Source organism: Silurus aristotelis (assembly GCF_946808225.1).
Source record: "Silurus aristotelis genome assembly, chromosome: 9".
NCBI classification, from domain to species: domain Eukaryota; kingdom Metazoa; phylum Chordata; class Actinopteri; order Siluriformes; family Siluridae; genus Silurus; species Silurus aristotelis.
The window spans coordinates 8,905,117-8,920,284 of NC_139582.1; the positions used below are offsets into that span (position 1 = coordinate 8,905,117).

Sequence of the window (15,168 nt, forward strand, 5' to 3'; positions counted from 1 at the left end):
ACACACACACACACACACACACACACACACACACACACACACACACACACACACACACACACTGAGGCAGGGGATCTGGTTTCACACTAATGCCATTATGCAGAGTTATTTTTGCCAAGTCTTTTCTCTAAACATTTCCAGAGAAAAGTGAACACAAGTAGCTGCTCTTCCTTGCTTTTTGTTTGTATTGTGGTTGCGGTAGCGCCCGACTCGAACCATCGGCCTCCTGCGAGCCCACGGCACATACTGTGGCCAAGTTTTAAAATTGGTAACAAATTTAATAAGTTCTGCCATGATATCCTGGTATCCTGAGGCCTGCAGATTGCGAAAATGTGCCACCAGTTTGTTGTGAGGGTTCAGTGGATGACCACAAAGAGGTAAGATTTAAAAACTCAATTGTGGAGCAGGGAAAGCAAAAGAAGGGAAATGTGGAACATATGAGGAGGGGGAGGGGAGTATGTGTGTTGGGGACAAGGCCCCTGGACCACCAAACAAGTGGATTGTCTCTCTGATCCATAGCACAAATGAAGCCATTGCTCTTTCCTCACTTGGCTTTGGCGTTGTTAACAGTCCCAGTCATCATCCTTTGACTATTAGCATGACCCAAATGACAGAACCATGCTTCTGTTAATGGAATAATACTTGGCAAGTGTGATTTATGGCTCTCATTTTAAGGATTGCTATCCCCATAGCCCCTAATACAAGAGGGAAATGTGTGTTTTGGGTAATGCAAGCCAGCTATAAAGCTATATGGATTGTTAAAGCATGGAAAAGAACATATTACTGTCATAAATCTGCATTTCAGACCCGCACGGTTTAAGCACATAGGGACATTAGGAACGACTGGCTGTGAATGGGTGAAACGTAGAACGGTAATGACTTTTGACGTATTTTGATAGAAAGGCAGTTATATTTTGGGCCGAACATTTTATTAATGTCTTTCAAATCTTTTTTTTTCCCTACATTTTGATTTAAATTTTTCTTGTTCTCACCTTTATTTTTCCCTGATTGCTTTTGTGTTTTTTAAATATTTTTTATATATAATAAATCCTTTTTTAAAGGTTCTATTAAGACAGTTTTTTTTTTTTTTTTTACTTTTCTGCCTTCTTGTGTTTTTATCTTAAACACCCTGAAACCATTGGTGTTACCTGTTTTTATAATCCTTCATTTGAATTCTCAGATGAAAATATGTTAGAAAAGAAAAGAAACACGCACGTTATCTGCAGTTCTTTATCCGTCCAGCAGGGGGAGGTCCCCGATTATTTCCACCATTTTGTCAGAGTGTGGCTTACCTTTCCTCCATTATAAGTGATTCCACAGAGATGTGTCACTTATTATTTTTGGGCAGCCTCTTCAAGGCTCTTTGTCTTTCTGCAAGGATCATTTATTATGTACAAGATAAGCGCGTGCCAAGAACAGATTCCTCTGAAACTCGGTGCGTGAGTGCTGATTAGACGTGACTCCACGTCAGGCTGTAAATATTTGTCAGGCCCACCTTTGAAATGGGCAAGCCGTGGCGCTCAGAGCTTTCCCCACATGAAAGAGGGGGCAAATGAAAATGCTTAGAAACAGAATTGGTGCTAGCTGGAACGAAATGCTCAATAAAATGTGTAATTATGATGCTCTGTCATTCCCTGTGGGCCGTTCTTTTCTTTAACGGGCCGAAAATCCCACATGCACATAATAGCTGTGCTTTATGGCTCAGATTGAGCTATGACTATGTGTGGTCTGTGTGTTGAACCCCTTCAGGTCTGCTAGAGCTCACTCGATGACTTGATAGGGTGTAATGTGTGGGGTGGGCATGTTGGGACAGCCCTGCTTTGATACTCACACTGTTCCGGTACACACGGTTCTAAGGGCACGTGTTAATTGTTATTGCATTGCGGTAACGCCTTGTAACACCCTATTCCACCTGTGAGTATAGAAATGAGAATAAAGAGCTAAAAATTCACAGCAAGGTTTTTTTAGGTGTGTTTTTCATTTACCATGGCACTTTCCTATCATATCAAAGTTAAAATGTTGAAACTTGAATTTTTTAAAGTCCAGCAATACTTCTAAGGGTACCAAGGAGACCACCACTGATATGAAGGCATGTATCTTGTAAAATTTACCTCCCACTCACACACTCCCAGATTTATCGGAGGTGATGATGGATCATAACCTGATGGAGATACTCAAAAACACTGCTATACACACTCTAATCTCTGGCATTTAATGCCCAGGATTGTCAGTTGTGTCAAAAAGCTTATCGTAGAAGAATGTGGAATATATACTTTAAGAACTTCGGCATTATTATAGTAAGAAAGACAGAATATATATTTTATGAAATAAAAATACAATAACTGAAAACAAAAGAAATCATAGGCAACTATGTGGCAGCACGTGAAAAAAAAAACATTACATATGTAAGTGTCAAGTGTATAAAATTCAAATGTTAAACTCTTGTGAGTTTATGATTTTCAAGTACAGCAGTGTTATGACCAAAATAATGTAATATTTTCCCCCAACATATTCTTTCATTACATAGTAGTATATTAGATGTTATAAATACAAATTTGAATAGGATATACATTCGATTTGCTATTAAAGAATGCTATTATTTTACATTTTAAAGTGTCATGAAGTACAAGACATGTGAATTGTGATATATCTGTTTATATTTGTGTATGTGTGTATTAGTGAAGGGGGTGGGGGAGGTGGGGGATAATTATCAGGGATAAAGCTCCAAACTGTTGATTGGCTAAACAAAGGGAAGAAAATCTTAAATACAAGAAGGGATTGAATAAATGGATGGAATAATCAGATTATGAAGGCTGCATTAAAACATGTTTCCATGGCTATATCACACCCACACACACCTGGACTCTTGTCCAGTGGCATTCACTACACTCTCTTAAAAGTTATTTGGTTAGGTTTTAAAGATTCCATGTAAAATTATTTTGACAAGAACTATTTCTTCTTTACAAGTGCAGAATGCACCCATACATTTAGCTTGAAGCACCATCTGTGTACAAACACAGGTATGTAAAGCAAAGAGAAAGATATATACTGTATGAAACAAGACCGTGTGGCCAACCATTGATGTGGAAATGAACTGAACCTCTTGGCCTGTATCTACATGATCTTATGTAGCGTGCTGCTGACATGTGATTGAATTATAGCATAACAGCATAAATGAGCAGGTGTAGCTAATGAAGTGGATGTACAAGCTTAAATGGCACAACAATCAAAGAAGCACGCAGTCTGCTTTTACTACATGGATTGATTACAGATGAACAGATTTGAACCACTTTTTTTTTTAAATTCTCTTTATTGAAAGAAAACCAGAGAACAATATGCCTGTATTACTGTTATTATATGTTTTTTGCTCCAAATTCAATTCTTTTTTAACATATATATATATATATATATATATATATATATATATATATATATATATATATATATATATATATATATATATATATATAATGGAACTGAATGATATAAAAGAACTGAGAACAACTGAGGTTTGGGGGAAAATATATATATATATATATATATATATATATATATATATATATATATATATATATATATATATATATATATATATATATATATATATATATATATATATATATATACCTCAGTTGTTCTCAGTTCTTTTAGTTTACACCATATAATGGCCTGGCGAACAAGGATCAGGAGTGTAGTACAGGCACACACAGTGGTAGAAACATTTTGTTGGATGGCTGAGGAAGTGGGACTGAACAGAGAGCATCCAGGACACCATTATGGTTATGCCCACCACTTTTAAGCTCAGCATTGGGAATGGGTCACCCAAAGTGCACCAGTAAGGTTAAAAATGCACCGTCCACTAGCGGGCCACACAAAGACACCCTTTTATCCAACGCCTGTAATTATCTTTGACAAAACTCATTAGCACAGACACTGGTAACGACATCAGAGAGCCAGAATTCCACAGAGGGAGCATGCACATGAACAAAGGCTTGCTCACTTTTCATTGCACCCTTTGACAAAATGTAATGAAGTGTGCTGCTTGTCCCACTCATCAACATTTGAACCCAGAGCCATCCTCACAGAGACCTTTTCTGACAAGTCCTTCATTTTGTACAAATCAAATGGTAGCTTCCACCAGGCCTCTTTCAGCAGATCTTTTGGCAACGTCTTGTAGGTGATGATGCGTATACAGGCCTTATTAGGTACACCCGTCGATTACTGGCATGTCCAAATCAGTTAGTGAGTTATATAATGTGGGGGTATGCTCAATCAGCAGACACCAAACACAAAAAATGGGAGAAAGCCAAGGAAGAAACCTACTTTTCAATGGTTAGCCTTTCTCTGACCTTTGACACATCATAAACTGAGTATCATCTAGTAGTCTTATTCCCAACAATCATTTGTGTAAATCTAGGAAGCTGTTTCATGCAACAGAAATATATTAATACTAGTTTTATTGAAGTCATATTTCTAGCAACGAGATCCAAGCTTGTCTATAAAAAGCATGTCTACACAGCTTTGCATCTGAACAACAGGTGTGTAAGCTAATAAGAATAGCATGTGTAAGGGAGTGGCATAAAATGGGCTTCTTTTTGCCCTAACAATATAATTTGCAAAACTTAGTGACATGTGGATCTTAGAGACAGCACCATGCCTTGGATATGCAAACTACTCCTGCTTGTAAATATGCAAACTAATACATATTAGTACATGATTTGGTACTGATTTACATCTGCATTTTAATAGTCTAATTGAGGTTAAAAAATTCAATATGTAAAAGTACATGGTGTACTTTCTATTAAAATTGAATTCAAAGTATTTGCAGAAAGACGGGTGTCAGTTAGAAGGCTCAAAGACAGGTTGTGGTCTTCAAATGTTATAGATTCATTCTCAGGTTCTGGCCCTGGAATAGGCCTTGTCCGGGACATTTGACTGCTTGAACACACCTGATTCAACTTCTCTGCTAATAGTATGCACTTGTTTGTTTAGGCGGGTGTGTTAGAGCAGAACAGGGTACTCCATGGACAGGATGCGGAACCTGTGGCTCATAATATACTCTGAGCATCATAATCTACAGAGCATCCATAACTATTTATTATTATTATTATTTAATTTTTTCATTTGGCTGTCATGCTGCACCTCTTCTAAAAATCAGTGCACAGCTGTTAAGTGCTAATCCATTGCCTGTGCTGCAACCCAGGGCTTCTCCACACACCCTAGCAAAACTTGTCAATCACCTGAAACTTCACTAAAAGTGTTCATCCAAACTCCTGAGAATCAAAACAGTGCATTTTCCCCATGTGGTCTAAATAAGCTAAACTAAATGTGATTGAAAGTTTACTAAATGTCTGAACGCTCCAGTTTATAATAAGGACCACATTTATTTGTGGTTGATTTGACGTTAACAAGTAGCATGTTTATAATAGTAATTATTATTATTATTATTATTATTATTATTATTATTATTATTATTAGTAGTAGTAGTAGTAGTAGTAGTAGTACTAGTAGTAGTATTGTTTTCTGTCATAAATGCATAATGCCATAAGGCACATTCTGTGGAAGAAGAAAAAAAAATAGAACATAGAAAAAGATAACATTAAATAACCAAGACATTTTGGGATGATGATGCGATACTTGTACTGGACTAATTATAATCCCAAGAACACCCCCAAATCTGTCTAAAATGACTCCCTTCTCTCTCGTGGACCGTTTTTAAGGTTTTGTTAAGCCGATGTAAGACAGGCTTTTAATTGCTCTATTAGTGCTTGCTTGAGCCCGATGCTGTTTTTTGCTGCTTCCCCCCGGTAACGCAGTGCAGCTCTAATCCCACTGCGCATGCATCACTACCTTCAATCAGGTCTGGCAGCTTTGCTCAACATCCTCATTTTAATTAACTCTCTCTTTAATATTTAATATAGCCTTCTCAAAAAAAGTGTTTGAGACCTACACAGGTTGCGAGGGAGAGGAGACACAGACCCTGCAGCTTTTGGTCTGCATGTTGTCGTGTTGTTTAATACTGTTTAATTGTACTCTACAAGCCTGTTTACTATGTAAATGTGTTGTGTGTTGCGAGAATTTAATGTGTTCCTTTGGGAGATTCGGGTCGAGGATAAATCAAGACTTACTCTGCAATATCACCTCCTTGAATTTGCAAATCAGGGGGAAGTTTTTTTTTTTTTTTCATTAAACATTAATACCAAACTGTTAAATTCTGTTCCATGTCATTATGGACCATGTCCAGCTCCGACTTTCCCTTAATCAAAACAGTATTCAGAATACGACCCTGAGAGATTATGTATAGATTATATCTAGACAGATTGCACAGAAGTGTAGATCCTGGCGGATCATCTTAAACCAAGCTCTGCTGACCTTTAATAATAATAAAAATGCAGAGGAAAATACACCAAGCGCGTCACATTTACATTGCGCTATTATTGCGAATTATTGTACTCCTTCTGCTCTTCTTCTAAAAAAAAAAGAAAGAAAGAAAGAAAGAAAAAAAGAAGAAGCAATGTTTCGGCTTCTTTTTTTGAGAAGCAATAGCTAATGTCCAATATCGATTAATCCGACAATATCTAATACCCATGCTTGATGTCAGTATACCTGTTTTGATTTTACACCTGATTCAAGCAATCATCTAATAACTCTAATCTAAAATCTAATCTACTTTATCTTGTTTATCAGGTGCATATGACATAAACAGGGGTTTAACATTTATTGCACTATTATTGTTCAAATTTTTTTTTCTGGTGATGCCAGCAATTACTCTTTATTTCTCTAGTAGACTACTGAGCTACAGAACGCCTTGTAACATGTTTTAATCCTCACAGTTCCACATGAAATACAGTTTAATTTTCTGTCTGGTTGATTTACAGACTTCTGGAGGTCAGTAGCCCATTTTGAGACATTTACATTTTCTCTGAGGATGCACTTTGTCTTTGGGTGCAGATGGTGTGTAGAACTTTGCAAACATGGACCATTTTAGGAAATGTCCCCAAAGAACCCTCAAAATTGCCTGTAGCTCTGCGTCCTTAAATAGGCCTGCATTTTCAGAAATAGTCACCAAACTGCACTTTTCTATATCGCTGTGGTCGTGTTAAACTTAAGCCTTTTAATATTTTAAGAGACACATTTGACCACTGCTATTTTTCTAAAGCTTTACTTTGAAAGCAAATTTACACAGGTAACAATAAAGCGGCTAAATATGTTGAATACTCCCTCCACAATGTACCCTTGAGGTATCAGATAATGACAAGGAAAACATAGGTCCAAATTCAACTGATTAGAAATGCCTGACTGTATTTCACCTTCTATGTTCTTTATCTGTGGTCATATGACTGTAAACAATTTATTCAGGAATGAGCTTTACAACCAAATCTGATGCCTTTATGTGACTGTAACAGACCCGCCTCTGAATACTGCATTCAAAAATACTTATATGTACAATGCTACAGATAAATACTGACAACAATCAAGAAGGCACTTGGACTTCAGGTGAAGAATTTAAAATGTTTTAAAAGTTTAATCAGCCCAATAGTAAGCAAAAAAAATCATTACACAGAAAACACACGTTTTGGGGAAATTATTCTTATAAAATAGAAATGCTTAGAAATAAAATACTGATGGGACAATAATAATATTATTATTTTTACCCCCTAAGTATATAGGCTTCTATATTTCTCAAATGAAATAAATAAAAAATGTAAAAAACTAACAAATAGCTTCACGTGAAAAGAAGAAAAAGAACAAAGAAAACACAAGTAAATACGAAGAACAGGGAAACAAGTAACAGCCAACAAAACACAGGAGAGACGCAGGGTGTGAAATAAATAGAGGGAGAACAATAAAAAATGATCAACACATAATAAATAAGATCACTAAACTACTATTACCGGTGCGGACATCAGAACACACTGATATTTATTATTTTTAAAAACAATTGCATTTTTTTTTTAAACATTGCATAAAGTCATGAACACCGTCAAGAATCATACTGTGCAAAATGCTGGCTACCTCCGCGTTCACAAAGCGGTTGTCTGGGTCGCGCGCACACGACGAGGTCCGGTCGGTCACGCGCTTTTCTCTTCGTCTTTATTTTCATCTTTCACATTTCGGGTCCACAGTGAATAAATGAAGTTACAGAAACCTGCCGGTGCTCAAGGGCAGCGCTTCGGTTAGCCTACGGATAAGAAATTGAAAAATATATATATATGCACACAGACTCAGATGTGTATCTTAATATACATCTTAATACCTCTTGTCTTTATGGGTAGCATGCAAGTGCAGATTTTGGTTGAGCTCTGAATTGCTCTGACACAGTAACCCAATAATTCCCAGATCTGCATATAATCCATTTGCCTACATCGAATGCTTGTAAAGCCATCAGTCACAATTGTTTGTTGAATAAGAGTGAGGCATTTTATTCTGTAATCGCAGATGATTGGATATAAAGATTGAATGCTCATAGAAATATGTACAGTTAAGGTTAAAAAAAAAAAATAGAAAAAGTAAATATAGACTATTTTCAACATTGAGGGAACATTTAGTTGAATGTATTGACTTAAAAAATAAAACCAAAATAGCCAAATATATCCTTTTGGTTACTTTTTAAAATCCTTTTGGTTACTAAAAATGTAAGGTTAGGGTTACATATTTAGGTTTAGAAAACTGTTGATGCAGGTAATTAATGGTATTAATAGAAGGAAGGTCCTCACAAAGGTAGTGAGACAAAAATGATCGTGTGTGTGTGTGTGTGTGTGTGTGTGTGTGTGTGTGTGTGTGTGTGTGTGTGTGTGTGTGTGTATGTGTGTGCATGGATGCATCCTCACAGTGCTCACCTGCCTCACCTCTTCATCACAGGTCTGAAAGCTGTTGTCTTGGCATCCTGCAGCGTAAGACACATGTCACTGAGCTCAGAAGACTCTGTGTCTGACTTTCCCCCACTGCAGAACCCTACAACACACACAGGACGCATCCGCAATCTGTACAGTGCAAGCTGAACACTGGGCAAATGGCCAGTCCATAATGCATGGGTGAATTTGCCTGGAGAAAATTGGAAGTTTAATTGATTTTTTTCAAGCCATTATCCTTAATGGTGTTGCTCTTACAAGATGTTCTGTCAAGATATGACCAAAAATTTGCCACATGCTCAATTAAAATATTGTGCCTTTAATTGTAATTTTTCTGGTAATCTTTAAAGATATTTGTACATGTACAAATGAATACATAATCACAGATGAATATCTTTGAGTTGCACTTTAAAGGCACACTGCATTGTGTTCACCTTTCTAAGTAAAAGATATCTACAGTACTTACAAATTTGTTTATTGGATTTGATGACGTACAATCACTCTAATATCTCTTTAAGAAAAGAGATAAACGTGCCAATTTTCTCTACCTTCCATATTGGAGTACTGGTAGCAGTCTGTCACAGCCTGGTATGAGGAACAGTGGAGTTGTAGGCCTCTGTAGTTTGCTGCACTGTACACTTTATTCAAGCTTGGTGCTCTTTCTTCAAACAAATTCTCAGAGTTCCCCAAGTTTATGGGGTTTTGGAGACCCTTGGAACCTGCACAGTGCCCACTGCTTACCACCAATGGCACCCGAGCAGCTTGTGCCTGGCATTCAGTTTGTAATTCCTGTCTGTGCTGGGTCATTTCAGTAGCAGCGGTTCTGGCCAGAGACCAAATTCTGGGCTTTTGATCCAGAACTTGAAAATTAGGCAAGGAAATCGAACCAACGGGTGAAGGATGTAAAGCCGGAAGCTGTTGTGGTTGTTGTTTGGAACCTGAAGTGTCCAAGTCAGGAACAAGTGCCATAACACCTTTCACTTTGCAGGGGAACGCAGAGAAGTTGGAGGGGGAAGGAAGGTCAGAGCTGCAGTCTCTTTTCAGAGGGTTGGCGATGGGCAGAGAGGGCAGAGAGAGCAATGCCATATCTTGGCTGGGTTTCTCACAATCACTGTCCAGCTTGTCACAGTCCTCATCCTCATCGTCTATGTTGTCAAGGTCACTTAGACGTAGGTCCCGATCCTCCTTGCCATCTTGTGTGTCTGGACAAGAATGAAATACTGCAAAGATTGGTTCTCAGAAACGTAAACGAGTAGCATTAAATGTTTTTTTTTTTTTTACAGTGCATTTAATTAAAGATATAATGAGCAGGCACCTTTGGTGATGGATTCCTGGTCCATCTTCTCCAGAATCTCTTTCTTCTCATCAACAGCCTTATTCTTGGGTGACCAGGTCATCTTGTTCTCCTTTTTCAGTCTCCTCCTGGCATTGGCAAACCAGGTGGAAACCTGGGTGAGAGTCATCTTTGTAATGATAGCCAGCATGATCTTCTCACCCTTGGTTGGATACGGGTTTTTGCGGTGCTCGTAAAGCCATGTCTTGAGAGTGCTTGTTGTTTCACGTGTGGCGTTCTTTCTCCTGGCTGAGCTGTTAAAGTCGACCGTCCCATACCTGAGAAATGTGGGCTTAGTAATTGTGAATAAAAATGCAGCTTTTGCATAGTACAATAATTTCAAATCATATATTTTAGAGAACATGTCTATAATTGTCTATCTTACCTGTCATACTGATACTGGCCCAGTGAGTGATCATATGGGTAGTAAGCGTTGGGCTGACTGATCCCACCATGAAGGCTTCCAGTGCTTTCCTTTATATCGTACTGAGGATTCTGTCAATAAAATAAATTAAAGAGAATTATTATGCAGATAACAAAAATACCGAACAAAGCATACTTTCTTATATGCTTAGCATTGTACTATCAAGTGGACATGTGTAGTATTTTATTTTGCATCATTTAACCTAAAAAAAAATAAAAATTTACAAGTTATGAAATGGCACCTTCAATAGAGTCATAGGTACACCACATACTCTTTTCTACCTCAAAGGTAGACACTAAAGAAACAATACATCAGAATCATAATATAGATACAGTTTGTGATTTTATCTGAGAGTAAACCACAAAATCATATGGAATTTTTTATTTATTTATTTAAATTTGTTTTAACAAGTACATAAGCAGTAGATTCTGAATGAGCTTTGGATGTGCATGCTCTCTGCTTAACACACCTGAGTCAGTTCATAAGGTAATTAATGTTTATAAATTCCCAACAAAATCTATATTTTTGATTTTATATACATATATTTAATGTGTGGTGTTCTGGTATTTATGCTACACATATCTGTCTCTTATGGGTTGTTATTATTTACAGTATAGTTAATAAACCCTTATATTGATCTAAAAGCTTGCCCCTCGTCCTTTTGCACGTATGTCCCTTTTTTGTTACTTAACTACCGGACTGCTTGATCAGTTCTAAACACCGAACAGTGATCAATAGTGCACAAACAGGATTGATCGATCCAGGGAAAAAAAAATTTGTGCTGAGATCAGGGCGTACCAGTGTGGAGTAGATGGTAGAGGAATCCGCTCCATACTGGAAGTAGTTGGCGTAAGCGTGTGCCGGAGTGTACGGGGAGCCGTAGACCCCGAGCGCCGCACTCAGCTCCGCGCGCGCTCCCGACACCAGGCGCTTCTCGCACGCGGGCGGGCAGCAGAAGGAGGCGGCGGCCTGGGGAGCGCTCGAGGCGTCCGGTACCGACCTGGAAATCGAATCGCAGCAAGTCGTACTGGGCTTTGACGACACGAAAAACTGCATGAAGAAAATCACGGAAGGAGACGTTATTTGAATGCGTTGCTGCATGCACTTGTGTAAGCTTTCTGTTTTGTTCTATTTGATAAATGTTGAGAGAAAAAAAAAGGTAAGACGTATTTTTTATTATTAAAAATAAATTATGATCACAATTGTTCGATATGTCGTTTGGGACTGTTTGTTTTTGACGAAAAATAGGAATTAAATGTTTATAAAAGTTGATGAAACTACTTTCATTTTAAAGTACACCATTAAAATAATCTAAACAACTATTCGTGTTGAAGTTTATAGTCGCGAACTAACACATGGTTAAAAAGTTGAGAAGGCTCCATCAATTTAACGCACACTATAGAGTAAAGGGAGGAGCCGAGCCTCTCTGTAATTACACCTTAAAGGTAATGTACACGCTTTTGTCACCCCACAACAACACGTGAGTTCATTCATAATTCAAATTGAGCAAATTATCCTAATATTACAAATACAAACACAAGAAATGCTGCGGAAAACAACTTATTGTAGACGTGCAGAACATAAACCTGCTGCATTTTGTACACAAAATGGTGATTATAAATAATATAAAGGCATGCAATGGTTGAGACTTCAGAAAAAAAGGATGAAGGACACTTATTTTTGCTTACCTGAGAAGTTGCATTGTAAGGATATCCAAACTGAGAGAAAGACATCGCTGCGTCTTTGGTCACCATCAGCAGGATTCTTCTCCGCAAAGCCAAATCTGGTTCAAATCCAACGTCTTGGGCGCATTTCCACACTCGGCCTTTCTCTCAATAATAGATAGCTGTACTTATGAAGAACTGGGTCTGTTTACGCCTGCCCCTTAGTTTTATATGTTTGTATAATCCCCCTAAGGGAAGAAAGAGTAAATCCTAATCAAGTGCAAAAAAATCAAATAAATAAATATTGTTGCTAGTACAGAAGAAAGCTTAAAGGATAACGTAACACTTGCAAGATATGGACTTCTGCTTGTGCCATTATTTTGTGCCTCTATAGTTCTTTAGCATTCATCCATGCAGGGTACCGGCGTGACGTCACGATAATCCCGGGACGCTCGGATAGAATAATGTGTTTGCCAATCACATCTACAGTGCGATTTTCCAGAGATGTGTTTTGCACACACACACACACACACACACACACACACACACACACACACACACACACACACACACACACACACACACACACACACACACACACACACACACACACACACACACCTACCACCCCACATCCCCCGTCCTCCCATATTTTTTTGGTGTGCATTAGACCATTTTAAATCTTTAAAAGAAGCTTTAAAGGAATCACTCTGTCGTTGTGAGTCAGTGGGGCTAAGAAAAAAATAAAGAAAATAAAAACGCAGGCAACATGGGTTAATTCTAATTAATTTCGGATTGTTCAATAGATATAATAAATAAAATTATAAAATAGAAATAGAATTAAATTGTCTTAAATACAATTCCATATACATCAATAAACTCTGCGGATATAATATTACTCTCATGTTTTTTTTATTTATTTATTTATTTATTTATTTATTTATTTATTTATTTATTTATTTTTAGAGCCACGGTATTCTGTAAAATCTTTCCCCCAGCTGAAATAGAAAAGACCCCACCACGTTTCAGTCTCTCGTTATTAAAAAAAAAAAGTGCGCGCTCCCACTGGGCATGCCCGAAAACAGAAAAACAGAAACAAAAATAAAAAAAAGGGTCCTCCGTCAGGTCAGTAGAGGAGTGATTGATGTGGAGATCGGGACCTCCGCGATCATTACGCATACATGCGTAATCGCATCAATTAACAGCTGGAAATGGCCTTGTTTGAGCAGCCTCCAACTTGAGAAACTTCAAGAGCCGACTGGAGGTATGAAGAAGAATATAAAAAATGAAAAAGAATTGAAAATTTAATATTTTGTGTTTAATTATAGAATAGCAGTGGGAAGTGACTAGATTGTATTTTAACTAAATGACGCGCACGGAATAAAATCTCCAGGAAAAAAAAAAAGATATGAAGTTTTATTGAATGTCTACGAGACAATATAATTAGAAATTCCTCAATATATCCTCATTCCATCGCAGTGGCATTATGAACTGGAGCGTTCTTATCACCTTGGATAATCATTTCCTCCCTTGGAGTAACGCTTTACGCAAAAACCCAGTCCTTCCTCCACCTTCCAACCCACCAGTCATCCTCTCTCTTTCTCTCTCTCTCTCTCTCTCTCTCTCTCTCTCTCTCTCTCTCTCTCTCTCTCTCTCTCTCTCTCTCTCTCTTTCTCTCACATACACACACACTGTCTCTAAGTTTCCTCACTGCCCTGGATAATATAAGGAGAATATTCCACTGCTCCTGTTTTACAAGGGGCCGAACGCTCTTTGGCCGCAGATCCCAATGCGATTACGCGCGTTCTCTTCGAGTGGCGCCAAAGAGCCGCAAGTAAAACCCGCACCCGTGTTGAGAAGATAACGCCACAAAGAAAAACATGATTATGACCTAACATCACCAGCCCATGGCTAATTAAAACGTCATAGTGCCATGGTCCACCTAAAGAAACCGGAATTACAACGCAGACTGGGGATGAGCAACGTGAAGAAACTTAAATGTCCCAAACTATATGCGAAAAACTGTTCACAACCCACAACAGATTGCAAATAGTATCATAGTTACTATAGTTTTGATATAGTATAAGCATGGACAATACTTTCAGATCTACTAAATTATTAAATGTTTTTATTTCACTTAAACATTTTTATGCATATGCTTACTAAAGCGAACTTTCTTATTTTCTATGTCTACCTTTAAAAAAAGACTAAAGTCTAAAGGCTTTTCTTGCTTATTTGTTCTACCAGTCCCTTGCATTCTATTTTATTTAGGGGACAAGCATTAAAGGTGCACAGGTGTCCCCTAAATATTGTAATGCAAACTGTATAGTTTTTTTTTTTTGTGTTGGTGCTGTTTTTAATAAGCGTCGGAAGTTACATCAGTGTTAAATGGAACTTGAAACTTTTTTTTTTGTTGCTCTTTTGTATTTATGCTTCACGGTGACATGCTTACAACCTAAACACATAAAAAAAAAAAAAAAAACATTTTAGATTTTAAAAGATGAACACCAAGTTACTATTAATATAATAATATATTATTAAATGTAAAGTTGCTAGAAATGTTGATTAACTGAATTCATACCATAATAAGTAACATTTTCATTTAAATATAGCTTATTTCGGAAATCTAAAAATGACATACTGCATATCCAAAAGCATACTCTGTTATTATAGTGTACTAGCATGATTTCTTAACTAAAGCAATATGAAATTAAATGAACAGTGTTTCTCTTAGTGTTTCTTTTTTTCATCTGGACCAATATCTCTTCTGCAAACATGGTAGTTGACTTAAATCTTGACATAACATTATGCAGCTATTCTATAACAGCTATGAATATCCCCTGATCAAAGCCCTCATACATTTAGGCCTATTAAGGCTATTTATTCACCTTGCAA

At 37.4% G+C, this 15,168-nt stretch overlaps 1 protein-coding gene across 5 annotated transcripts; it reads right to left on the reverse strand.

Moving 5' to 3' along the window:
• Window positions 1-7,500: 7,500 nt before the first annotated feature.
• irx6a (iroquois homeobox 6a) lies at window positions 7,501-12,925 on the reverse strand. 5 transcript variants are annotated; one of them, XM_083551211.1, is made up of 8 exons: window positions 12,624-12,924; window positions 12,298-12,521; window positions 11,408-11,659; window positions 10,571-10,680; window positions 10,168-10,463; window positions 9,401-10,054; window positions 8,850-8,955; window positions 7,501-8,182 (listed from the first exon to the last, which is right to left on the reverse strand). In XM_083551211.1, exons 2-8 carry the CDS (start codon window positions 12,361-12,363, stop codon window positions 8,140-8,142), a joined length of 1,527 nt encoding a protein of 508 aa, XP_083407337.1. In that variant the 5' UTR covers window positions 12,364-12,521; window positions 12,624-12,924; the 3' UTR covers window positions 7,501-8,139. The 5 variants fall into 5 exon arrangements, with proteins under 5 accessions (XP_083407337.1, XP_083407339.1, XP_083407338.1 ...); XM_083551213.1 differs by having other exon boundaries at window positions 11,408-11,609; window positions 12,298-12,925; XM_083551212.1 differs by having other exon boundaries at window positions 8,841-8,955; window positions 12,298-12,923.
• Between the last annotated feature and the right edge of the window lie 2,243 nt (window positions 12,926-15,168).

Bases quoted from the DNA above. Each gene is read 5' to 3' on its own strand.
- irx6a (XM_083551211.1), bottom strand. From the start codon at position 12,363: ATGGTGACCAAAGACGCAGCGATGTCTTTCTCTCAGTTTGGATATCCT. The intron at 11,660-12,297 runs GTAAGCAAAAAT...TTCTTCATGCAG, and splicing joins CTTACAATGCAACTTCTCAG to TTTTTCGTGTCGTCAAAGCC. The intron at 8,183-8,849 runs GTGAGGCAGGTG...TCTTATCCGTAG, and splicing joins TTCAGACCTGTGATGAAGAG to GCTAACCGAAGCGCTGCCCT.